At 49.2% G+C, this 26,522-nt stretch overlaps 2 protein-coding genes across 2 annotated transcripts in view; one reads left to right on the forward strand and one right to left on the reverse strand.

Annotated features, from left to right (window-relative positions):
- Positions 1–5,101: 5,101 nt before the first annotated feature.
- LOC119111244 (protein lyl-1-like) lies at positions 5,102–15,127 on the reverse strand. The gene is made up of 2 exons (XM_037235064.1): positions 15,077–15,127; positions 5,102–5,549 (listed from the first exon to the last, which is right to left on the reverse strand). Exon 2 carries the CDS (start codon positions 5,546–5,548, stop codon positions 5,102–5,104), a length of 447 nt encoding a protein of 148 aa, XP_037090959.1. The 5' UTR covers position 5,549; positions 15,077–15,127.
- A 4,797-nt stretch (positions 15,128–19,924) lies between these two features.
- The window catches only part of LOC119111245 (kinesin-like protein KIF9), a 43,440-nt gene continuing 36,842 nt past the window's right edge, over positions 19,925–26,522 (forward strand). The window contains exons 1-4 of the mRNA XM_037235065.1: positions 19,925–19,999; positions 20,591–20,684; positions 21,244–21,426; positions 21,942–22,130. Coding sequence (XP_037090960.1) covers positions 19,980–19,999; positions 20,591–20,684; positions 21,244–21,426; positions 21,942–22,130 — 486 coding nt within the window. The 5' untranslated portion in view covers positions 19,925–19,979. The remainder of the gene's footprint in view (positions 20,000–20,590; positions 20,685–21,243; positions 21,427–21,941; positions 22,131–26,522) is intronic.

Consider the following 26,522-nt stretch of genomic DNA (forward strand, 5'->3'; position numbering starts at 1 on the left):
GCGCTTTACACACCAATAAGTATTGATACTGCTCCATAAACATGCAGCAAAGCAGTCATGGTATCAGTTCACAGTCAGTGATGCGGGAGACAATCGGGTCAGGGCAGTGGCCGCCCACGACGGATGGGAAAAGGGCCCAGATGAGGAATGTATTACAGCAGAGCCTTCATTCTGTGGCTCCGTTTTTACTGGAGAAACTCCAGTTTTATGTTTTTTTGTCGAGTTGTTTTTGGCAGCTAGTATTTGAAGCTTCCGACTTGAAAAGCATCCGTCGAAATATAGGCGCATGAAAACTCTGGCACACTATGACCTATCGATTTGCATTCAAAATTCTGACCAGCCTGTGTCTGGGTGTCGTTCTGGCATCTACTCTGCAGAGGAAAATGTCTTTCCAATGACTCGAAATGCTTGGACGCTTGTGGAATTTTGCCTCACAGGGAAAACAATATTAAAATGGACGAACGATATTGAAATGCTGGATAGCCTGATTTGCCGAATTGCATGCATGAGTCGAAAAGGCAAGATTGTGCAGCAGTGGGACATAGCTGTAGATTTGTATCTAGCATAGCGACCATGACACTTATTTTTTCCAAAATATGTTACGTGAATTATGAGAGGGCAATAGCTTTCACGTCTACCTCCCCCCCCCCCCCCGGTCAACGGGCTTGCTTCCCAACAAAGTTCCTGAAATATACCCTCAGCTCGCCCCCCCCCCCCACTTTCTGAAATGTTCCTACGACTTTTGTTTAAAATAGCATTGTAGTCTCTAAGAATGCATGCTATTATAAACATCCTATATTAACAAGTTACCTGGCACTCTACATTCGAAATCATCCACCATCCACCCGTCCCTGCAAGTGGATGGAAAGAATGTATTCTAAAAATCGCCCGCCTTCTCAAACTAGAACGTCGTCTACATTGAACTATGATACAGATGGGACACGAGTTTCTAGACAAGCACCAGGCACAATGGGCTGATTAAGCTAATCTGACAGCCTTCTCAGACCAAGCTTGACGACAGCAGGACGACGAACCGGTCACCGCCGACCAGAAACGGCGATAGGATCCGGACCTCGGCGATAGCGCGGCGATAGCGCGGCGATAGCGCCATCACTGCCGATGCGCACCGGCTCCCGGACCTCGCTGACAGACCAGCGACCGGGCGAAAGCCGCCGCGGCCCGGACTCGACAGCCGGGTGGCGATGAGGCGATCACGGCAGACCGGAAGCTGCCGGATCGGGAGGCCGCCCACACGACGGCGAGCCCGGGGCCGGCCGCCTGACACCGAGCTCCGGTCGACGATCGTTTTACTTAACGTTCGGCTTGACGTGCTTTTGTTCCCGCTGTGACGGACAAAAGCTACAGGTCTGGTCGTGTGGGTAATGTTTGAAGCAATATCTGGCATAACGTTGCCCCCTTTATCAGGACGCTAAGAATATCGACAGCTCTATCGACAGGCATGCACACAACCAGGCAAACATGAACACCCACGTTCCTGATATGGCCGCAAAATATAGTTTGTAATGGTCATTGACAACCGTACGCGACTGTTTTGCAATGTTTGGGAAGGTCACGTGCAAAATCGGGCCGGCCAAGGAGTGTGTGGGGGAGATCAGCAGCCGGGCCTGGGACCGGTGTGCGACCGCAGACCTGAGCCTCCGGTGCCCCGGTGCCAGGGACGAGAGACATATAGTCGATAGCCGGAGACTGCAGGATCGCCGCCTCTAGTAAGGTGGCTGGAAGGCATCGCTCTGCTCTGACCGCGGACGTGCGCGACCGGACCCATGCCGGGAGGAGGCGCTGCGCCACTGCACATGCCACCAGCCCGTCGCCGCAAGCCCCGCCACTGGGTCCGTCCGGCGGCTGCAGGGAAAGTGGCAGAGTCAGTGCGTTGCGGCAAGGCTTGCAACAATCACCCCAATGTTTTCCGTACGCAGGTGGATGCGCTGCCTAATTCATGGCTGGCTTTGAAATCACTTGGCAGTTCTTTTTCTCAGGGACGTATCATGAGCTCCTGCACCGGCGACAAGACCTGTTTATGTTGCAACCACGGGGCTTGCTTTGACCTGCTTAACTTGCATTCCAGGCTACGTACTGGGCAGCTTAGAAGCTTTATATAATTGGCACTGTGTCGCAACGTCACTATCGTCCTTGCCACTCGCCATGTATCTTGGTTATATATATATATATATATATATATATATATATATATATATATATATATATATGGATCATATGGTTGATATAAACATTACTCCATATGTAAAATTTGGACAAGGTTCAAGTTCAAAACTGGATGCATCTTGCAACTGATTGATGCCGTCAGCGGTGTATGCATGAATTTGCAACGGGGAGTGCGGCACAACTCAAAGTTATATTTTTGAAGAGCCGGTTTGGCGTACCACGGGCAAATTTCTCGCAAGGCGCAAAACAACATCGTGTCCTCTCGATTTTTACACGTCTACTGCGATTATTATTAGGGTTTACACTTATTCGCACACCTTATAATCTATGTCATAACTTGATGTGGAGGTGGGACATATGTTGCCGAGCCTGCCATGTGGATGCTATTGATGCGTACCTGGAATTAATCATGAGCGCTTGTGGTCATGAATGCTGCCGTGAAATGACGAGTAGTCTCAAAATATAAACTAATGATTGCCCACCCCGCCGTTCTACATGTACTTCCCGGTATATCGATGGTCGGCTATTTTCATCATAAACCCTAGTCATGTTAAGTGTTGTCCAAACCTAATGCACGCCTTTGAACTAGACATGCCCGACAAAAAGTTGCGGGTTCTGTCAGTACAAAAATATTTTTATCCGCACAACAGTATTGTCGGCAATAGCTGCTTAACACTGCGGCAGCTGCTGTCGAACCACCATCATACTCACTGAATACAACAGCGCTATGAGTACTAAATATGGCCTTCATCGTGAATTATACGGTATTAGTCTGGGCATGGCTTAGAACTTAGAAGAACTTGGATAAGACAGCCGTATTAGCCTTTTCCCCGGAAAAGCCAGGAGAATGGAGATATAGTTGAGTTGATATTTCGTACACATGCCTTCATCGAAACAATAGCGCAAGTCTTGCACTTGTGCGCGACTGCACTGTGACACATCTGGGTGCGTAGAAATTATCGGGTCTATGCTCCTGTGCCATGTAGTTGGGTGTCAATGTCGGCGGCATTCCGGCATTTAATGGCAAAATGCTACAAAAAGTGTCAGTTTTACATTATTGTATCTATGTGCAAAGCTGCCAATCGTTTCAGCAAAATGGCCGTCCTGATGACTTATTATCCTCGTTTGGCGCCCATCTGGCCCAATCACATTCTACACAATGTTTTGAAACTTAAAGCCGAATTTGCTTCCAATGGTTGTCGGAGAATGATTGGTCAAGCACGGCCATGACTTATGTTAAATTTTTTGCAAACTTGAACGAGACATTACATACCTGACATTACTGTGAATTTCATTGTGTTGAAGGCATGCAGCGGTCTTGATTGTTTCCGCTGTACTGGTAGGAGTCCAAGTGTCCTTTACCCAGTTCAGGCCTCACAGCCTCATGTTGATCCAAATGCGTACGTAAAAATGTGTTATGCACTTAGTTACCAAAAAGCGGGTTAACTCTTTCAAGGGCGGTCGTCGTAGGGCATTCGGTTCCAATGGTCTGGTAGCTGATGGTGATATAAATGCATATCCCGTAGTTAAGCGCTTCAGCTGCGACTAGGAGCGTCTGCAGAAGGCCTTTTACGGTGAGGTGCTGCCTCGCCACCAATCTCTCAACCTCCTTTCTCAGGTCATTTACGTGCTTCGAACTCTGGATATTAAAATCTGCGGCTGGGTCTCTCCGCCGTGTTTGTTGTCCAAGATATTTCGGGACGGTCAGTATTGCTCCGACAAGGCCTTCACGTCACTCTAACTGCACCAAAGGATGACCATGAAAATGCAATGTGGCGGAAGGAGTCTAGTTTAATCTGCGCGAATCGTAACACACAGTTCACTTGCATTTCAGAAGTAAATGTCACCGGACATTTGAAACAGTTCCACAAGCACACACGAAAATTGCAGCTAACTCACTCTCCTCTTCGCACCGGTGTGGATATCCTGCTCCACGGACACCGCAGCTAACTCACTCTCCTCTCCGCACCGGTGCAGACATCCTGCCCCAGAGACATCGCAGCTAACTCACTCCCCTCTCCGTACCGGTATGGACATCCCCCTTCACGGCCATCGCAGCTACCTCATCCGCCTCTCCACACCGGTGCGGACATCCTGTTCCACGTCATGCAGACATGCAGCCATTACTTCGCCTGATCACACGGCAGCACGGCGACGGCACGGCCGCCCAGCTGGCGTATCGACTGCGGCCCCTCCCCCGGGCGCTGCACGTATCGACGGCTGGCACGTGTCGTCAGGGGGGAGGGTGCGAGCCAGCCACCGTGTCGCCCTGCCGCCCGCCGGCCGCCCACCTGCCGCGCGTGCACGCGGCCACCATCGATCCTGCTGATCCTGTTTCCGCTGTCTACCGCGCGTTGTGACCAGTCTGCCCTTGGACGCTCGCAGCTGTCTGTCCAGCTTGCCTAACACGGTAACGTCACAATTTTTATGACCGCCGGCAGTCGGCGTGCCTATCGTGTCCTCCCCGGAGACAGTGCAGTGTGATGTGTGGGTTTGGTACCGGTTTAAGAATTCCACTGCTATTCCACCTTCACCACTGTTATTTCGCCGTTTATCGCTGTTCTTCCACGCTGACGACCTGTCGCTCCCTGTCTATCGAACGCGCACATCCAGCCCTCTTTCCGCAGTAGTGTCCGCCGCCAGACTGGCTATCACCACCTCTGATCTGGACCGTCCATGACTCGCAGCTCCTAGATCGGTGGTAATGGCCGCGAGATGACGGGGCGTGGGATGCTCATGAAAGGGATTTCGTGTTTTCACAGGATCGATTTCCACTGAGACGTGACTTGCCCCCAGCTCGGATCTATACGTTTTGTTCTCGATGACCCCAGGTCTTATTAAGATGCCGTCAGCCTGGCCAGTGACGGATCATTGCACACTTATCCTCCCCCGTCGTTTGTCAAGCAGCGACAGTTTCTCAGCACGACCGTTGACAGTCTAGCGCCGCGTCTTGCTCGGTGACCTCCTGCTTGACCAGTGGCGGCTCGTCCTGCAGCTCCAGCTGCCGGTCCTGCCATTCCAGCACCGAGCTCAGAAGCCGGATGTAGCGGATGGAGAGACGCAGGATCTCGTTCTTCGAGAGCTTCTTGTCCGGCGGGTGGGCGGGCACTAGGCGGCGCAACTCCTCAAAAGCGCCACTGACGTTCTGCTGGCGCCATCTCTCGCGCGAGTTGGTAAACAGTTTTCGGATGACTCGCCGCACGCCGGACGGCGGCGCTGCGTACGCGGCGTGCACGAGCGGTGGCGGTTCCAGGCTGGGCACGGGCGAGTGACAGGGGGAGCCGCAGTCGGAGAGGCTCAGCTCGCTCTCGGTCTCCGAGGCGGCCGGCGGACCCGACCGAGGTGACTCCTCCTCCATCAGCATCCTGCGGCACAACGACCGGTCACGCTGGTGTCATCGTCCAAGCACCGGCAAAACTGCCTGGATGCGCTGATGAGCGTCGTGGATTTGTTAAAACGACGTGCTCAGGATTTGGCCCATGGGCACATCCGTTGAATGGTAAGGGTAATAAATAGATAGCCGAGATGGTCAAAAGATGTGGTACGGTTACACAACAGAGGATCCAGAAAAACACCGAATTTCCATACAAAATAGACAATCGACCAACAGTATCGGTAAAATGGATTTGATTCACATCAGGTTAGCATTTGTACCACTGAATGACATGCGTCCACGTCCCTGTTTTAAAATAGAGGTATTCTTTTCATGGATGTGGCATCACAAAATAAGGTGACGGGATCGAATACGGAGAAATGGCTTAATTTGTCTTTAAATATAGGAAGAAACCCTCTGCCCGGATTGGGACAACTTCTTCTTGAAGTTGGCGGGGTTCAAGCCGACCAACTAAAAACGCTACTATACTTCTGTCTCTTTAGTAGGATCACCTTTTTTACCTTTCTTATGGTGGACACCTTCAAGGTTGCTCTAGAATCTATCCGCGCTGCACTGGTCTCTGAAGGCCTTAGGGCAGGAACGCTTTCAATTAAATGAATCAGTGCGCCATAATCAAAGCCTTCTGTAGCCGATATTTTGGGCTATCATTTGTGAATTGAGGCCTATTCTTTTAGTGCCTTACACAAAAGTGTTGTGAACGTAGTAGTAGGTTACGAACGTAGGTTACGTAGGAATGTAGTAGTAGTAGGAACGTAGAGTATTAGGTAACCGCAACCTAGGTTAAAAAGATGCACTATGACGCAAAGACACGTTAAAAACATGACGTGTATGTGAACGACAAACCACTCGGCAAGACTTTGTGCTGACTTTTGAAAGATATGATAAGAAGTAAATATAGTACAGAAGGGCCGTTCAACGTTGGGTGCGGTCGAAATAGCAACGAAAATAGCATTGTAGCATCCCTTAGCTCACGTCGGGGAGGGCGGCTTGGATTCTGTGTGTGGCAAGGTTGTGGTTGAATCGGCTTAGATTCAAATTAATACAAGAATTATTCGGATTTTCAATGAACTGAAGTGGATTCGACTATCTAGCTTTTGAATTGGTTCTGAATGAACTTTGCTCCGATGTTGTGGCTTGAATCAGGTGAGTCTACACTAAATCAAGGTGTGCCACTTGATATGTTTTCAGAGGGTGGGGGTCTTGCCTCTTCCAGTGCTAAATTAAACCCGCTTCCCAATGCTCCTCTGAGACCGCTCAATGCATATGACTAAACAGAAAACCTTGGTCAAAAAAAATGTGGGATAGTTCTCTCAACCATCAGCACACTAAGTATTTAGGCACAAACTTCATGGTGGGGATAGAAGGGAGAGGTGTATCAGTTTTTACACTGAGCCCCGATCCCCTGCCATAGCTAGTGAGGCCAGGGCTATAATTTTTATATCTGCGAACAGCTATAACATTCTGCCTCAGATGTAGTGATAAAGTATTGGTGAGTACGTCTTCGCTGTTTTGTAAATGATTTCTGAATGACCTCCTCCCAAATGACAGAACTTGCCCCGCCTCGGGGTAATTTGTATCACATGTTAGGAGTTGCGTTTACTGTTTTGATTTTTTGTTATAGAGTAAGTTGCATCGCAAGCAATCTGCATGCAGTATGACATGCAGACTAGATGCTCTCGTCTGTGCTGTTTCGTGATTCGTCGTGATTGCACTTTGACAATGTTTTGCCCTTTTTATTATCGGTGTTTGTTTTAAGACTACTGCCACCTCGGCTTTAGTTGCCCATGTGGAAATCATGGGTCTAAATAGGTAATGTAAGTGTCGACTTACATTCTGGATGACAAGAAGTCGTAGCCATCACGTGAGCCAATTCTTAACGGGAAGTCAGTCAATGACAGACTGTCAGTATATTTCACCACTGATGTAACACCCCCCCCCCCCCCTTACACACAGCCGATACATGCACCGGCCGATATCTTGGAATAAAGTTCGCACCACTCTGGCAAGCAGATGCCAGCTGTTCCATAATACATACGACACCCTGTTTTGCATTATGTTCTTCCCCGCCACTCGGCAGAGTATTCAGATTGGTCTCGTTGTACCGAAGAGTTCAAACACACTTACACCGGTCGTTATAGTTTTCAACGATGCGCAAAAACTACCTTTGTCGCTCTCGTCTCAAAACGTATGGATGTATGTGACCAGAAGTACGCTGAAAGGCAGGGGGAGCTTCTGTGCGTCAGCTGAGTAAATCAAGATTGCCCCCCCCCCCCCCCCATCGCATAGATTTGAGATAAATTACCTTGGTACTCCACAGGCATCACACAACTTACCCCTCGCTCTCCTATCATGTCCACTTTATGCCAAACAACATCCTTTACCTATCTCATGTTTTTGTCAGGCCAGTCCTCTCATGGTAGGCCAGTCTGCAAATGTCTGACAAGTCAAACGGCGAAACACGATTAACGAAAGCAGCAGTGTAGGCAGCGCATCGACAGCAGCAGTGTAGGCAGTACAGCGACAGCAGCAGTGTAGGCAGTGCAGCGACAGCAGACGTGTAGGCAGCGCAGCGACAGCAGACGTGCAGGCAGCGCAGCGACAGCAACAGTGCGCAGGGCAGCGGCAGCACAGTGTAGGCAACGAATCGACAGCAGCAGTGTAGACAGCGCATCGACAACAGCAGTGTAGGCAGCGCAGCGACAGCAGACGTGTAGGCAGCGCGGCGGCAGCAGCTGTGCAGGCAGAGCAGCGACAGCAGCAGTGCGTGGGTTTTCTTGAAGTGTTAAAATACGTAATAACACTCCGACCGCGGTGGAGATCTGCAGAGTAATATTTGAAACCTAGATAATCGCTGATTCGGCTCAGTAAGCCGACCACGGGGGCAATGCAAAAAATTCCACAAATGGTTTTTCCGGATAATTAAACGCCTAATCAACTTGGATGCATGACTGCGTGACACGAAATCAGCAACCGCTCCTGTAACGTTTATCTCACTTTCGAATTAATACTATTCCATGGGTTTACGATCGCTTATTGAAACATATAAAATGATGTTTTTCAGGCTTTCAGAACAGCTACCTCCCAGCACACCAACGCGCATAAAGAGGGCGAGGGAGATGTGGGCTGTCATCCACCAATTTCTGTCAAGACTGCAAGCGATTCGACCCATGATGCTGCACGAAAATTGGCTTCAAGATGCAGTTTGCTTCCCATAACCCAGCAACGTCACAGCTGACAGGCAGCACATCACACCCAGTTCCCACCAGACATCCCGGCAGTCGGGCAGGGAATCCTGTAAATGATGTTGATGCATCCCGAAATGACGTTTGCACAGACCATACATAGAAGCTCCGCCGCTTAGTGAAGCAGGCCCGCAAGCGCTTGTTCATTCCGATTTACATCACATTGATTCGAATCATGATTCAGGCGCCACTCTGTTCGATTCACAATCAATCAGAAGTAGCCATGCCAATGTACTTGAATCAAGAACTGTCTGGAATCATTCATGGAAGTGATCCAAACGCTGAATCGGCCACAAAAATCTTTCGTCCTAATTTCTTTATCTTTAGTCGTACGCGTTTACTCGCACATGATACACATGATGTACAATTTTTTAAAAAATGAGGCAAACAGCTTGCTTCGTTAAACAAGGCGAAGCGAATGCCAAGGCTGAATTTCAATGACATTTAGGTCTTAACCAGCAATGCAGCTGTACATTTGTCCGCAATATTTTGTCTATAAATGCAAGTAGTGAAAACTTTAAACACGTGATGCTTAAATCGCCTGTAAACCTATTTCTGTGCAGAATATCATCATGTACTGGATCTCATTTTTCACACTCATCCTTTTAGTGGCATTATTGTGGATTTACGCTCAATGCTCCTAAACTACAATGTACGTCACTGAACTGGAATATATCAACTGCTCATGAAGCATAAACTTGATTTGAGAATCTACTGTTAGCGAGGTATGGAAGAATATAGAATGCTTAGCTTCAATTTGTTTACTTCCACAGGCGTAGCCAAGAGACGGGGAGAGTGGACAGTCAGCCCCTCAGAAACCTTCATGGATGGCCTGTGGGGACCCTCAAGACCCCCACAGGAATCCCCCATGGAGACACCAAATGCCGGGGCGTCCCCGAAAAAGCCGTATGGGACCTCTATGAGCCCCTGGTTATTGTAGCTTCGGGGGTCTCCAACCGGCTAAAATCCAGTAAAAAACCGTATGCTCAGGGGGGTTCGCAGTGCCGCCAGCGGCTCATGAGTCCAAAGAGGCCATTTCAGTCATCGCCCCCTCCCCCCTCCCCCACGCTACACGATAACCGACGACCTGGAAGCTACCCTCGAATATGCTATCTGTAGACTAAAAATGATGGAGGGAAGAGGATTTTATTCCGCGGTGGTCGTGTGAAGATGGTGACTGAAGTTCTGCATTTCACCACAATACCAGCTAGAAAAATGCTGTCATGCTGACTTAAGTTTTGCATTCTGCTACAATACCAGCTAGGAATAAATACTGTTATTTTAGAGACTTGTGACCCAATCGATTGCTGCCCTCCACTAATCATCCGCTTAAATTTTTTTCTGCAACGCGTGGCGTAAACAGTTCTTTAAATCCATGAATTCCTTGGCCTCAGAAGTGATGCTTGCTTGAATGATGTAAAGCTGTTATACACAGTTAGGTGTTACACAGTTACACAGTTAGACCTCAGAAGTGATACTTGCTTGAAAAATGTACAGCCGTTACACTCAATCATGACTCGAGTTCTTTGCAATTAACTTGAGTTGAACGGAACGGCCGTGAATAAGTTGCGGTGCTTTGAAAAGGAATATTGTTCACTTCACGCAATTTTACGGAAATTCATTGAAATGTCAATACCGCCAGGTACCCACTGAGCAACTTTTCAAACTCGCCGCGCCAAACAGAGAATTTTTCAGGTGTCTGCACATGTGTCTGAAGTCACGGACGCATGGACCGTAAACGATGCCTCTCTTGCTGTTGCCCCCCTTTTGCCATTCGCGAGCTTCCAGAGAAGCATTAGTTACGGGACATAGTGGGATCTAGGAGCGGCAGCGCAACCAGAATTTGCGCCGGAGGGAGGGGGGGGGGGGATGACCATAATTTGCGATTGGAAGAGCTTCCAGGATTTGCGATCTTTACGACCGAGTCCCGGCCGTACTGATAAACCTGCGAACTGTGAACAAAGAAGCAGACCTCACAAACGCTGAAAGGTACGGTACTTAGCGTATCAGAGAGCTCTTGATGTTGTTTTGCCCTGGTGCCTTGAACAGTTGTTTCAGCTATGTAGCATACATATCCCCTGGGGTATTCGCCAGTTTCCTTTCTACATCACGGCTGTTGGGCTGTGCATGTCACTGCCCTTGACAATATTTATGTTGTTTAAAAAGTTAAAAAAGCTTCCCTGATCACCAGATGCCAGCAATATCTTCATTAGCATCGTGAAAAACGGCGCTCAAACCTGACTGGTACATACCGGCAATGCCCCGGCAGCTGGTACATACCGGCAATGCCTCGGCAGCTGGTACATATCGGCAATGCCTCGGCGGCTGGTGCATGCCGGCAATGTCTCGGCAGCTGGTGCACATCGGCAATGCCTCGGCAGCTGGTCCATACCAGCAATGCCTCGGCAGCTGGTCCATATCGGTAATGCCTCCCAAGGGCAGCCAGCGTCTTTTCACCAATGGTCCAGCGCTTGGCGCTGGTCAGCTGGTCAGTGGGCAGCCCACTGCAGTAATCAGTGGCGGATCCAGAGAGGGGCACGGGGCCATGCCTCCCTTGGGCCCCGCAGGAGCCCCATAGGTTCCCAAAGGGCCCAAAGCTGGCAAAACAGACGCAATTTTAAACACATGACAACAAGATTGGACGTCCATCGCCTTCCAGGCAACCGAGGACAGTAGCAAGCGAAAGTGAAGACCCACGAGCTGACGTAACTTATCATTCGCTGATTGTAAAAGTAGTGATTGAGAGATCTTAAGGCTCATTACGCTCTCAAGAGCCCTTACGCTGTCCCTGGGAGCCCTATATTTCCACTTGAAGGGTACAAATTCGATCGCCAAGAAGTCTTCCACGTCGCCCTTGATTTTTTACATTTTATCGGAGGACCCTGCGCTGTTGGCGGAGCCCTTTCTACTAGCATACCGGGACATTCTTGTCGATCAGGGGTCTTCCACGGGTTTTCTCCATTCATCCCAAAGGCTTTATACACTGTAGCCGGGGGCCCTATCCTGCAGGGGCATTCTCTGTTGTTCAGTGGCCCTTTATGTTAGTTTCGATTAACCTACCAACACGCTCACGATATATTCATGGGCCCTCCACACTGGCCTAGGGCTCGGTCAGCTTCCTGTCACTTGAGCAGGACCCTACGCTACTGTTGGGGCCCCCATTTCTTAACCTGTTTGGGCACACGTGATCGTTCGGAGGCCCTCCATATTGGGTCTCGGGTACTTTCCAATGGAATGAGGAGCCCTACGCTCATGTCGGGGGCCCATCTGTTAATTTGTTTGGGCGCACTGTATCGTTCCGGGATTATTCACATTTTGTCTTGGGTGCTTCTTAACTCCCTTGGAGGGCCTCTGCTCTTGTCAGGGGCCCATCTGTTAAACTGCTCGAACACGCTTGACCGCTCGGGGACCCTCCGCGGTGGGTCTCGGTAGTTTCTTATAAATGGAGAGTCCTGCGCTCTTGTCGGGGCACCATCCATAAACCTGTTCGGGCACATTCGATTGTTCACTGGTTCCCCACATTGGGTCTTGGGTGTCTCTAATTGTCTAATGTTGGGTTCTTCCTAATTGACTGAAGGGCTCTATGCTCTCAACGGAGACCCGATCTGTTGAGCTGTTCCGCCGGTGGCGGATCCAGAGAGGGGCGGGACCATGCTCCCCTTGTGTCCCGAAGAGGCCCAAGGGGGGGGGGGGGGCTGGAAGAGGTACAGCCGACTGAACGGATGCAGTTTTATGACACAAAACAGAACAAAATTGAGCGACTTTGGGCCTTCAGACCACCAAGAACAGTCGGAAACAAAAGTGAAGAACCCGTGAGAAGACAAGAACAAGTCTTCGCTGATTCAAGAAGTGGTGATTGGGAGAGACACTAAGCCTCGTTACGGTGTCCAGAGACCCTACGCTGCCGAGGGACCTGTTTATCACTGGCCGAGTCAATGCGATTGCTAAGGAGCCTTCCACGTTGACCTTGATCTCTCCGCATTTTCTCGTAGGGCGCTACGCTGCTGCTGGGGCACTATCTGGCAACATGCCTGAGCACTCTTGATTGATCAGGAGCCCTCTATGGTTTCTTCCCACTCGCCCGAAATGCTATATACGCTTTTGCGGGGCCGCATATGCCGTAGTACATTCAGCTGCTCAAGGGCCCTTCATATTAGTCTCGGGTTCTTCCCATTTGATCGAAGGGCATTGTGTTGTTGCTGGAGCTCATATACGGTAAGGCACCGAACCACTCAATGCTCAGGGCCCTCTACATTGATCTAGGACTTTCCCTTTGATGTCTTTCGCGGATGACCCTTCACTCCTATCGGGGCCCTTTCTGCTTACCTGTCCGGGCACTCTTGATCGCACAGGTGTATTCATTCGCGCACACTGATCTCTGGTAATTTCCCTTTGCCCAGAGGGCCTGTGCTCTGGCCAGAGTCCTATATGTCAGCCTACGGGGCACTCCCGATCGTTCAAGGGCCCACCACATGGTCTTGGGTTCTTCTCGCTTGCTCTGAGGGCCCTATATTTGTTGACAGAAGCCTCTTTGTCGGCCTGCGCTACCCTCGAACGCTCAGCAGCAGTTCCCATTGGTCTTGGGTTTCCCCAGCTTATCGGAGCGCCTACGTCGTCGACTGGACACTCTTGATTGCCCTCAGCTCCTCCACACTAGTTGTGACCTCTGCGACTTCAGAGGAAGTCAGAGGGATCTTACACTGGTGCTGAAAGCTCCAGGTGTGTTTGCGAGCGTAGGGGCGTTTCGCCCGCCCGTGTGCACGAACCTGACTAAACTACTCCATGTACACTAGTCCAAGACTACAGGATGACAATTTCCCCTGACGCCTCACCCTCGCAGCGGCAGTACGGTACGCCTCGATACAACTGTACGCACCATTGTCGGACATAATTTTATGCCCCGCCAACGTCATGTGTCTTTTCTTTAGTTATTCAACTTGTGACGCATACCATGCTTGCGCATTACGTTCTTGATACATTTTGAGTGCTAGGATATTTTGTACTTCTTTACAACAAAGGAAAAGCTCTTTAACAGTCATCAGTCATCGGCTGATCACATCGCCCAGCCGTCCAGCCGTCAACAAGCTAGGAATCAAGTTCGTGTTTGATTTTGATGGTATTCAGCAGGCAAATTTAGTTTATTTTTCCTGTTTTCTCTGAAATACTTCACCTCAAAATGACGGAAATCACCACGATCTGGAGAAAATGAACAAGCTCCATGTATGTCCTTCCGTAGCACACCTAGTTTTCTAGAGGTACGGACAGCAAGATTAGTTCCGTATAAAACATAGCGGATATAAGGATCTTAAAATTGTAGGACCGGAATGTCATGACTTTTTTTAGGGAGCCCAAGTTTTAGGGGGCCCACAATGTTGCATGCAGCCCCCCCCCCCCCCCCTGACGAAATCCTGGCTCCACCAGTGGCAGTGGTCAGCCTGGTCTGTGCTGCAGCGGTCAGCCCAGCGAACCCGGCGTGACTGTGATCTGCGACAGCGAACCCGGCGTGACTGTGATCTGCGACAGCGAACCCGGCGTGACTGTGATCTGCGACAGCGAACCCGGCATGACTGTGATCTGCGACAGCGAACCCGGCGTGACTGTGATCTGCGACAGCGAACCCGGCGTGACTGTGATCTGCGACAGCGAACCCGGCATGACTGTGATCTGCGACAGCGAACCCGGCGTGACTGTGATCTGCGACAGACCAGGCCTGGACGCAGTGTGTTGGCCAGTCCGTTCCCCGGGCCGGGCCGCTTTAATGGCCTGGCTGGGAGGTGGTGCTGCAGAGACGAGCGGCCCACGCGTCCAGCTAGCCGGGTGAGGTGGTGAGGACACACGCTTTAAGGGACCCGAGAGTCGCGACAAGAGAAGCATGGCTTCCACCACACTTAACCATTGTAGGATGCAACGTTACATGCAGCGCACCAAGGCGCATAGAACCTTTCATAAAAGAGCGTGGTCAGAACCTGCTTGGAAATTCGATTGTTTGCATGCATGAATATATCATGATGGCTCAAATTTGACGGAAGTCTGTCGTACCATGCATCAGCCGCTCGCTGTTTTTACGCTGATTGATGCGGCAAAGCGGGACATTGCCACAAATGATGTAGATGTTTGCCTTCGGCCTCACCCGGGAGTCAGCTGACTCAGCCTGCGGCCTCACCTGAGAGTCAGTTGAATGCCTGCGGCCTCACCTGGGAGTCATCTGGATGCTTTCGGCCTCACCTTTGAGTCAGTTGAATGTCTTTGGTCTCACTTGAGTCAGTTGAATGTGTGCAGCGGCCGGACGTAGACAAGTCAAACTGAAGTTGACATTGAGCCTGGCCCTGCCGGCTGATCTCGCCGAGCAGCCAGACCAATGGCGTCTCTTCTGGCTGCGGTGGGCGGAGCCGTGCGCGTCGGCATCGGCCGGAGCGACACCACCGCCGACGACGCGCTCGTCTGCAGATCAATGGCACCGCTTCAGAGCCCCGAAATCACGGCTGGAAAGTTCTCAGGGCAACTAGGGCACACAGTAGGGCGTTATGACGGTTCACAACGCTCCTCGCGTTTATGACGCAATTCAGGCGTTTGGGGAGGCTCAAATTAGCAAATGTGTGGAAGTATCATCGATACCAGTAATAGCTATTGATCGAATATACTCTACAGAGCAGACCTGAGGTAACTTCGGATGGAACAAATCGGTCAATGTGCATAAGCAAATTAGGGAAATATCTTGGCAGGTAACCCAAGGCATTGCGAGATATGAAAACATACCTCGAACGACAACTGACTTACACAAATTCAAAGCGACCAAAGAGAAAGGTGAATACAAAATGAGCGGACGAAAAGAGATGGAATGTAGAAGGACACAAATGAGAAAGGTAAAAAGACAAATGGTTGAGGGGAAAGCATTTCTAAAGGAACAATAGTCCAAGCTGCAACATATCAACGTTCTGAACACAAAAAGGCTCAGTCATCTTAGGCTAATAGAGTCCAGACATAGACGGAGTCCAAACCAAATGAATGGTCTTTTTTTGCGCAAATATAAAACACCATTTATATACATGCGTCTGGCTTTGCTCGGCTATCGACTCATGTCACTGTGCAGATCGAACGGTGTTGCATGAATCAAAAATTTTCACGGAAGCCAGGTACGTATGTTGGATGTGTAATGGCAACTGAACTTCCTGTATTGGCAGCGGTGTGCGTCTGGCACGTGTAACACCGCACACTTTGAGGCCTATGGGTTTACCATGGTTGGGTGAAAATGCGAAGCGCAAGAAATTGGAAAATGCCAATTCAAAAAGAGATATTCCAGGGGGTCACGATTTGTCCCGGCACAAAACCATCAAGTTTGGCCGACAAATGTAATCACTGGCGTATGGCACAAGTTTAGTGTTGCACGTGCCACGTGTCACATGCAAGCGTTTAAGGATTCGTCTTTGCTTTTGAGGTTTTGGAAGCTATTCATCTCAGGCACAAGGTTTGATTAAATCAACAGGCCGCTGTAACGTGTCCTGAATCATGTGAAACCGACTTCAAAAAACATGTCTTCGTTGTTTAATACGGGACTGCGGATTAGTTGTCAAACGGGGTAGTCATCACGAATCTTATATCTTGCCCACTACAAGTCAGAACACATAAAGCCTGTCTTAACCTGGAGCTATTGCTGCCTTAAATTCAACATGTTGATTTAACTTGTTTTCGGGGTAGTCGTCACAAAGCTGATATCATGCCCACTTCAAGTCAGAATGCATAAAGCCTGCCTTAGCCTGGAGCTATTGTACCCATTAGTTCAACACGTTGATTCAAATTGTTCTCACACTGGACCTCGTCGGGCCGGGTGCTGGTGCTTCCCCCATCGGCCGTCAGCTGAGGCCCCACCAGCCCCCTGCAGAGCTGGCGCGGCCCCCGCGGCCGTCACGTGCCGGGCTGGGGCGCGGCCATGGGGCGTAAAATCGCTGGCGCTGCCGACGGCGGCCGGCCGGGCGCCGTTTCAGCGTCGCTGAGGTCGGTTATTGGTGCCGCACGTGGCCGAGTTGAGCCCTAATCGGCTTAGGCGGCGGCTCATAGCGTGGTGGACCCACTCTGATGCCACAGAGAGAAAGTTCAGACGTTATTGAATTGCGATGTTTCAGGATGAAGGCAATAAACTGTGAATTAGTCGAATAAATTGGTGAAATTCGCGGAACGAATGGTGGTTGGTACATCTACCGTGCGTGAATTGTAGCTATCGACTAAAGCAAGCTTGAAGATGATTAGAAATAATATTTCAACAGCTTGTTATTGAATATTTAGCAGTTCGTTTTGCATATAAATCTGTTAACCGACAAATAATCGAATAAAAAACTGTTCATATTTAGGCTTAATGATGAGTGGTATTCAAGCGTCACTGCAAAACTCTACATGTATGGTATCGTTATTGACAGATAAGGTTTGTTGTCCGCGAATGAACCAAATTATTTTGGTTGCGACTTGTGAGCCATCGTATAATCTTTGCTCCCAATGTTAGATCTGCTGGTTTTCGTTTCACTTATAATCTGAATTAAATTCCACATGTTTCCCTTTTGTAGACGATGTTTGATATTCGCCGTGTAGACGATGTTTTTCCCTGGAAAGCCTGACATGTCCCTGACATTGAGCCTAAGGGAATCACCTCTGTTGGAACATCGGGTCCGCAAAGCCTTTACGAGATTGGTTAGAAATGCAATGCGTCACACATTTATTCCGACCATTTATTTTGTTCGCAGTAGCTCTGAAAGCTAAAGTTTCGTAACTAGCATTGACTTTGTTGTTTATGCGCAACCTTGGCCGGTTTTCCCTCCCGGTCCCCTTGGTCGTCCCCGAAGTCCCTGGCATTCGCGGACTCCAGTGTCGTCCCAAGCACGCATGTGCGGTATCAGGAGTGCAGCCCGCAGACGCTCCTTCGAGTCGACCCGGAAAACGACCCTTCAACCCGACCCGTCGAAGCTTCCTAACCGCCAGCGAGTTAAGAGGCTACTTGACAATCGTTGTGCCCCTCACCCTGGTTGTTTCTGGAGCTTCGTCACGATTCATTAAATTCAGTGGTCATGCATCATGTGGTCACAATCCTCCCTAGCTGTCGCCAACGCGCGTACTTTTCTGTGAGACAACTCTATCATTTCGTAGGACATCTTAACTCCTTGGCGGTGCAAACCGTCCCGGTAACACTGCACATCCCTCCAGGGTTCTGGTTAGTTTAGCGGCCAGAACTATCTCAAATAACACCAACCGTTTCTGGGTGTGGGACCACTTGACCTGAGCAGCGGCTGTCTCCTCTCCTTCTCTCTCCATTTCCTGCTCCGTCTTCCTCCACTTTCCAGTCTCTCGCTCCAGCGTTGGTCGACTCCTCGCGGCAACCGGCCGGATTGGCGCCTTATCAGCGGGCCGCAGCGACCGCCTGCCCCGAGGCGATTACGGCCCAATCGACGCCGTCCTCACGGATGAAGGCCTCGGGGCCGCACGGCCGGTCGACCTGACGCAGAGAGATGGCGGTAGGCGTCGACGGCGTAGGTGAGCTGCATACTTTTCGGCATGTGCGTCGTAGGCTGGAAGAACGCTCCTGTCTTGACGCGAAGTATTGAAAAAAGAACAACGGGAAAGGATTCTCCTTATCATGCCGAAACATTGTAGACAAAGATGTGACGAAATTTCAACACAAATGTTTGGGTAATGAGGTACATGCGCGATAGGTACAGCAATTAAGTACCTTCGCAGGCAAAAAAGAACAGCATAAGTTAGACGTAACGTTTATAAAACGGCTAGAAAATGGCTCCAATTTTCAGATTCTTATCAGACATGATAGTTGCCATGGCAACGGTAACAGCATTTCGTGATTGGCACTTGCATGCCTTACAAGCATTTCAGTCCCTTCACAAAGCCGTGCTGAGAACAGATCGATTCAGTATTGAGTTGCATTGGTTTGGTTATGATCAAGGAAGTGTTGCTTTGAGCACAATCGATTCTAATTTCATTATGCTGGCGGGTTGTTTTCCAGTGGGCGTTAGTGATGTGTCTTGGCGCCACAGCTTTCGAATGAACAAATGAATATTGTGCTAACGTAAACCCATCACTATAGTTAAATAATAGCTGACATATCACGGAAAGATTGTCCTGTCGCTTTGCTTGTTCGCCTTGGAGAGCGTGGAAACGTGCATATTCTAGTCTCTTCATTCAAACTGGCTATGTGCTTTAAACTTCTGAAATTAGCGTAGTACATGCGCTTGAGATTTCAACTCCTTTGAAACAGAACCGTCGGCAGTGAAGAATCTCAGTCTATGAAGATGGTAGCGCAGTCGACAAACGAAAACGACACCATGCAGGAGAACGCCCCTCGCTTCAGCTCTCCGAGCTCGAGCTTTCCACAACCTTCGGACCAGCAGCGGAGACGAACGCTGGGCAAATGCGAGCCCTACAAACCTGACCCTGTCGGCGCAAGGCCTGTCGCTACTTTTGTCAGATTCTTGCCAACATCATCCTTTGATCACGAATGCATCAAGGTGGACACGGAAGCCAACGTAAGATAATCTATGGCCCCGTGCCTTAACTTTATGGTAAATAACAAATATTTACGAGAAAAGAACCATCATTCCGAGTGCTTTTTTAAAGGAAAGGGATTTGAAAGATTATTGAAAAAAATGTTGTGAATTCTAGAATATAAGAAGTCGTAGAAGTTTCGGTGCATTGTCCTGCTTAATTTCACATAATTCTCTTCTTGGGCATTGCCTTTCATGACGCAAAATTCTGCGAGGTCGTTGTGTGTGCATGGACACCGTCGGGTGACAATGCGGCAGTTGCGCTCTTGTTTATGATTATGCTGTGTATAGCGTTACATCCGGAGGCAATGTGTGGAAGGGGCAATATTTTGATTGTTCTGGATTGCTCTGGCTGCAAAGTTGCCTTTTGTAAACTTGCTCCGGTAAACGTTTCCAAAGGATGGAAATTGGGAATGTTTATTGGGAATGTCCCTGCATGCAGTCGTTCCTGTGTTGCTGTTGCAGACGGTGGGCATAGAATGCGGCGCGGCCACTGGCAAACTTCTTTGCTCGAAGAACCCTCCTCGATCTCGATTGATGTCTTTGAACCAGAAGTTTTTGTCCTTCGGTGCAAATAGTGTGTTCCTGAACGCAAGTCAGGAGGACTTCTTTAACAACGTCATGCAAGATATGGTGGACAAGTAAATACGCCATCTGTGATATCGTCCTTTTCGTTCGCCATTTAGTTCTCACTTGGAGCATGAAGTAAATATGTGGTATCGTCTCTTTTGATTGCCATTTAGTTCCCATCTGAAGCACATGAAATCGTTTCTGGCCCCTTTAATGTTTTTACGTGGTGAAATAAACAGCATTCTTCAGAAACCACTGTAAATGCATTGCTGTACTACACAATTAATCGCGTTACGGACGAAACTGGCACGTCTGATGATTTGCCATTCAAGGGCAAAGTGATGTTAACGACGCAAAAAAACGCATTTCTCTGTTCTTTGTAGAATGCTGTTGGCCACTAGCAACTCAAATTTTTCCACGACCCCAAAAATGTCAGTAATGCTCTGAATGTGTGACTTTACTGGGGAGGCAAGCTGGCGCTGTTCGTCCGGTCGACTCAGCCCTTGTGACCGGGCCCAGACACGTTAAGAACGTGTGGGCCTATACCACTGACCGCATGAGGTAAGTTGCCTGAAAACGCTTGAGAGTGAGTGCAAGTACGTGAATGTCGGGACGCTTTTGTCGTTTGCAAAATGTATTGCAAGGACGTGTGTGCTTTCCAGATCGCTGGATGGCTACAGTGGAACTATCATCGCCTGTGGATCGGTGGGGACCGGCAAGACCTACACCTTGTTCTCTCCCAAGGAGAAGTACCAGGTGCGAACCAGGTGCCTGACTTGTCGAGCTGCTGTGTCCGTCACCGACAACGAGCCGGCCGAGCCGTGGGCTAGAGTAGAGCAAACAGTGATGCGATGTAGGGAAGGGCACAGTCGAGAGATCGCAGATGAACCAACTCGGTTAATACATGGGCTCTTCGAGTCACTTCCAAGAGGCATCTCAGATCATACAAAATGGCTCGAAAAATCGCTCAAAAGATCAACGGCTAGAAGCTTGCGTGAGTTGCTGTCATGCATCCTTTCCGGCTTGAAATAACAAAGCAATGCTCTAAGTGTCATCTGTAACAAGAGCTGTCGCCACATCAATTATATTTAATTCCATCGTGTCATATCACTCGAGATGCGCACGCCTGACCAACGCCACCTTTGTGGCGTTGGTCGTCTGTATTTCGTTCAGGGTATCGTTTAGGGCATAGCTTAGGGCCATCTGTATTTCGTTTAGGGTATCATTTAGGGTATCATTTAGGACATCTGTATTTCGTTTCGCCATTGCGCGCTGCCGCGCTGCCGCAGCCGGACTGAAGCTGCCGCTGTTTCAGTACCGCGGCCTGGTGGCGCGCTGCGTGGAGCGCCTCTTCAAGACACTGGCGGAGTGGGACGAGCGCACCGCTGCCATCTCCATGTCCTTCATCGAAGTGGTCGGCGAGACTGTCTATGACCTGCTGCGACCCAAAAAACCAAGCGTCACCATCGTCGATGACGGGAACACCCTGCGCCTGAATGTAACGTGTCGCAAGTACCATGGTGCACCGTGGTGCCTCTAGGAGCTGACGTGTAGGAGCCAGTCCAAATGACGAAGTCTTGCCTCCGTAGCGCTCTTGCGGTGTCACAAATATGTTCACAAGGGTTGTCGATTTGCCAAAGCGGATACGCTACCAACATTGAACTAGCTGTCGACAGACTGCTACTTTTGGACGCATCCACAAAACCACAGTGAGAGCAAAGTACAACGAATTAAGTGATGTGTAGATGCCAATTGCAAGCCAGTAAGCTATAGATGTTTTGTGACTAACAACCAGGGTACCAGTTGAAAACACTACAAAGGAAGGTTTGATGCCGAAATGTGTACCGTAGACTATATCATGAGTGACTGTGTATTCAGCAATGACCAGCCAGCCCCTGTAAGCTGCGGATTCGCTTCCACTTTCGGATTATGATGTCCCACAGCCGAAGGTGGTACTAGACAGCACACTGGGCGACAAATACAGTATAGCCAGCCACAGCCATACCGTTGCAGGGTATGTTTTCCGAGCGAGTGGTGACGGCGGAGTCGGCGCTGGTGGCGCTGTTCCGTGGCTGCGCGCTGCGCACGACCCACCAGCACCCGCGGAACTCCGCCGGCAGCTCCACCGGCCACGCCATCCTCACGCTCAGCGTCGAGTCGCGCAGCCTGGTGGAGACAGAGCCGTTCGACCGGCACGCCGAGGTGAGGCACAGCAGCCAGCCAGCAGCGCTGGAGCCGTTTGACTGGCACGCCGAGGTGGGGCACCGCAGCCAGTCAGCAGTGTTGGAGCCGTTTGACCAGCACGCCGAGGTGAGGAACATCAGCCAGTCAGCAGCGCTGGAGCCGTTTGACCGGCACGCCGAGGTGAGGAACATCAGCCAGTCAGCAGCGCTGGAGCCGATCGACCGGCACGCCAAGGTGATTCACAGCAGCCAGTCAGCAGCGCTGGAGCCGTTTGACCGGCGCGCCGAGGTGATGCACAACAGCCAGTCAGCAGTGCTGGAGCCGTTTGACGGGCACTCCGAGGTGAGGCACAGCAGCCAGTCAGCAGCGCTGGAGCCCTTTGACCGGCACGCAGGGGTGATGCATATCAGGCAGTCAGCAGCGCTGGTGCAGAGCTTGGTAGCCATTGATGCGATCTACTCTGGCTGTGCATCCTCTGCTCCAGGACCGAAGTCAGACACCACTTTGTCCTCCGCGTACAGTGTGGTATGGTCTGAGCAAGGAGACTTCCTGGAGGCAGGACGTCCAAAAAATGCTCCGCGCTTTTGAAATACGTGGCGAAGATGTACGGCTGCGTCATCTAAACAATAATGTTAGTTATTCTGCAAATATAGCTCAAAGTGAAGACGAATTAAATGAACGCATATACACCCGACTGCCCCATGAAAACAGCCCGCATCGGTGCGCTAGAACATGAAACCGTTTGATTTCATCTAGCCAATCGGTCGCACATTTGCACAGTTCTGCAGAAGACCACGCACGACTCCTTGGGGTGCCAAATATACATGTCGGATGATTCATAACTTTCACCAACCATAGAAGAGGCTAACTGTCCCAGTCGGTTGTTGGAAGATCGTCAAGAACCAGGGGAATACCAAGAGCCAAGGCCAAAGCTTGTAAACTTGCCGTCATGGCGTAATCAAGGGCAAAATGCCCACCTACAAGCTCCGTATCTCCCTCAAATTTGTGATGGGCTCATCGATTTTGCCGAATTTGCAGGAGTGGTAGGATGTCATGTGACCTATAAGAGCTTATTGCTTATTGTTGGGAAAAATTCGGGATCAAGGGCCAGGGGTCAGGTTCACGTTGTGCCTTATTTAGTATTGACGTACACTTGAGCTCAATTTAATCCTGCATGATCATTTGCTGTCGACGCGTCCTGAAACTCCAGACACCAGTTTGATGCCCAGATGTTAACAATAGAACTGAGAGGTGCTAAAATGCCGTCCAAGCACACGTAGCCTGGGCTCAGTTTCCGGCCCACTTCTACGTGACCGTGTTGACCCCAAAGTACGATCTCTACAAAACCAAAACTAACTGTCCCTCTGGCCTTTGTTTGTCACTGCCCCAATTCCATTCGGTTTACTGTTGACACTTCGAGATATGGAAGCTATGTCATGAAGTGAAGGAGCAAATGGGATTGACAAACACCGAAATTTTTAGACGGACGCTAGTGCTTACGCTGGTAAATATTTTGATCGTTGAAAAGTTTAAGTCGACCATAAAGCTTTTTGGAAATATTGAGCACTCGATCCTTTGAGCCTGAATTTGACCTTGAACAGTAGTCTTGAGAGATGGGATACTTTTACTAATGCCAACGCATGCAGCGGTGATTTTTCCGACATGGAGAAGACTCACATCGACTGGTAATTTTTGGGTGATAGAGTTTCCGTCTTTTAAGAATAAATTTGGCCTTGAAGGGTGACCTTGAAGGGTCAGGACTTCTTAACAGATGCTAGTTTATGCGCCAGTGATTTTTCTGATGCTTAGAATTCCAGATCGGCCGGTTGTATGTGGGTGGTATGGAATTCGCCGGCCATTGAGCCCGAACTTAGGGTTTTCAAGTATTATAATATTCACCACTACGTGAACTACCATGCGTCAAAAACCAACACCTTCCGAAGTCCTCTTTCAAAGCCATATTCAGGATAAAAGGATGGAAAACTCCATATTACCAAAAATAACCGCCCGATTTGTACTTTTCAAGCATTACAGTATTCACCAGCGCAAGCGCTAGCGTGCGTCCAAAACTTTGACCCCTCAAGGTCACCCTTTAAGGTAAAATTCAGTCTCACAGGACGAAGAAATCAATAACACGAAAAATTAGCGGCTGCTTTGGGATTTTTGAGTGGCAGAAAAATCACTAGTGTATGAAATAGTGAAAAGGTCCTGACCACTCAAGGTCATTATTCAGGTTAAAATTCAGGCTGAAATGACGGGAAACTCAATGTTGTCAGAAACTCTGGGGATTTCGGATTTGTTAGTACCAGAGTACCTACTACAGCATTAACTATCATCCGTCAAAAATAACTTTTCTCATGGTTACCTTTCAAGCTCAAATTTAGGCTCAAAGAACGGGAACTTGATATCACAAAAAATACCGGCCGATTTCAACTTTTCAAGCATCAGAATATTCACCAGTGAAGGAACTAGCATCCGTCAAAAAGCTCTTACCTATCAAAGCCATCCAACAAAGTTGAATTCAGCCTCAACTGACGGAGAGCTCGTGTGATCAAAAGCTTAGTTGTCAATTTCAACTTTTCAAACATCTGAATATTTGTCAGCACAAGAACTAGGGTGCGTCGAAAGGCCCTGAAGACTCAAGGTCATCCTGCAAGGTCAAATTCATTCCGCGATTTAGTTAGCGACGATTTACGATGACGATGACGATGCATGATGACGATGATTCCAATGTTACTGAAAATGCGCCTTTTGGTCAATTATGGCACGAGAACAGCAAAAATAACCTTTTTGGGAGGATGGGAGGGGAGAGTTCTTCCACATACGAAAAAATCTTGAACATGTGACACCCCAGTTTTGGCCCCCAATTTTAGTGTCTTGGGGAGGATGTATTTCTCGCTTGTTTTGAGAATCTAATTCCTGACTGACACTGATTCCTGATTTCATGGCAACCAATGGATCTTCAAGTTCATGGACGAAATTAGGGACAGGATTACACCGGCGTCATGTCCACCTTAAACATCCGCATCGACAAGATTATTATTACTAGATTTAGAAGATTTACAAGATTATTAAAGATTATTATTACTATTGCAATTTCAGAATCAGAGTAACTCCGAAAATTTGCTTACGTTTTGAGCGGTGCCCTCTTCCACCTAGTGGGCGTCTAAAAGGATAGCGTTCAGCGCAACTTTGCTGGCGGAAAAAAATATTTTTTTCGTGCACGAATCGCTCAGTGTCAGTCATCTAGTCGCGCGGAAAGAATATTCTGGCTGCCCTGATAAGTCATTCCAGAGTTTGTGGTAGAGTAAAGTGGTTACTCCCGACAACTTAGTCGTAGCGGGAACTCTCGCATTTACCCGGCCAGTGGGGGTAAATGTCGCCTACCCATGTACTGCAGATGACGTAAGCTAGGATCAGGCATTGTTTACCATGACATCATGGGTTGACAGGGAAAGAAGCAGAAGGCCATCTCATTCAGAATTTCAGACTTGGATTAAAGCACGTTAGGGGAGACAAGGGAGAGTTGCATCATCTTTATTCAGAGCTCAGCTATGACATAACTACTGAGGATGGTGGACCAATGCGTGTATCCCTGCAGACGATTATAGCCTTCAGCCACATATAAAATGTTAAAATCTGGGAGAACGTCCTCACTTTTTGTTAACTGACATCGGTACGAACACGTTTCAATGATACAACCTGGCCTGCTCTTGGAGCAATTGTATCACATGGTGGGGGGAAGTTATATCAATTTTGTAACTAGAGTAGGTTGAATCGCGAGCAAGCTGAACGTGTTACGATATGCGAGTAAAAAATGCCCGTCACAATTCGTCGTGATTCCCACATGAGAAATATTTTCCCTTTCTAGTCAGCCAGTGTTTACTTTACAACTACTATCACCTCGGTTTTGGTGCTCGGGTAGGTAATGTGGATCTGCATGGGTACTGCAGATGCCGATGTATTGTCTGGATGGCAAAGAGTGGCGGTAATTATTTCATTGAATCATTGATAATAAGTCAGACAGTGACATCTTTGTCGGTGTAATGTATCACTGACACCATATGCCCCATGCACAGCTGGTACAACATGTACTGTCCGCCATCTTGGAAGAAAGCTTGCGCCACCCCAAAATCCTTCGCGAGCAGTCGCCAGACGTTTTGCGGCATGTACAACACACGCGCTTCCTACCAATCCGTACAACATCCCACTTAGCCTGCCTTTGTCAGAAAAGTTTGAGAACGCATTTCCACCGATCGCTAGAACTTTCAGCGATATGTAAAAGGATATCTGTCGCGCTCACCCCAAGACGCGAGCACGCATGCAGCCGGAAGTACATTGAAAGATAGAGGGGGCTGCTGTGCGCCGGCCGCGTGACTCACGACCATCTGCCGCATGTGTGTAGAGTAA

This window comes from Pollicipes pollicipes, unplaced genomic scaffold (genome assembly GCF_011947565.3).
Source record: "Pollicipes pollicipes isolate AB1234 unplaced genomic scaffold, Ppol_2.1 Scaffold_7261;HRSCAF=8764_pilon_pilon_pilon, whole genome shotgun sequence".
NCBI classification, from domain to species: domain Eukaryota; kingdom Metazoa; phylum Arthropoda; class Thecostraca; order Pollicipedomorpha; family Pollicipedidae; genus Pollicipes; species Pollicipes pollicipes.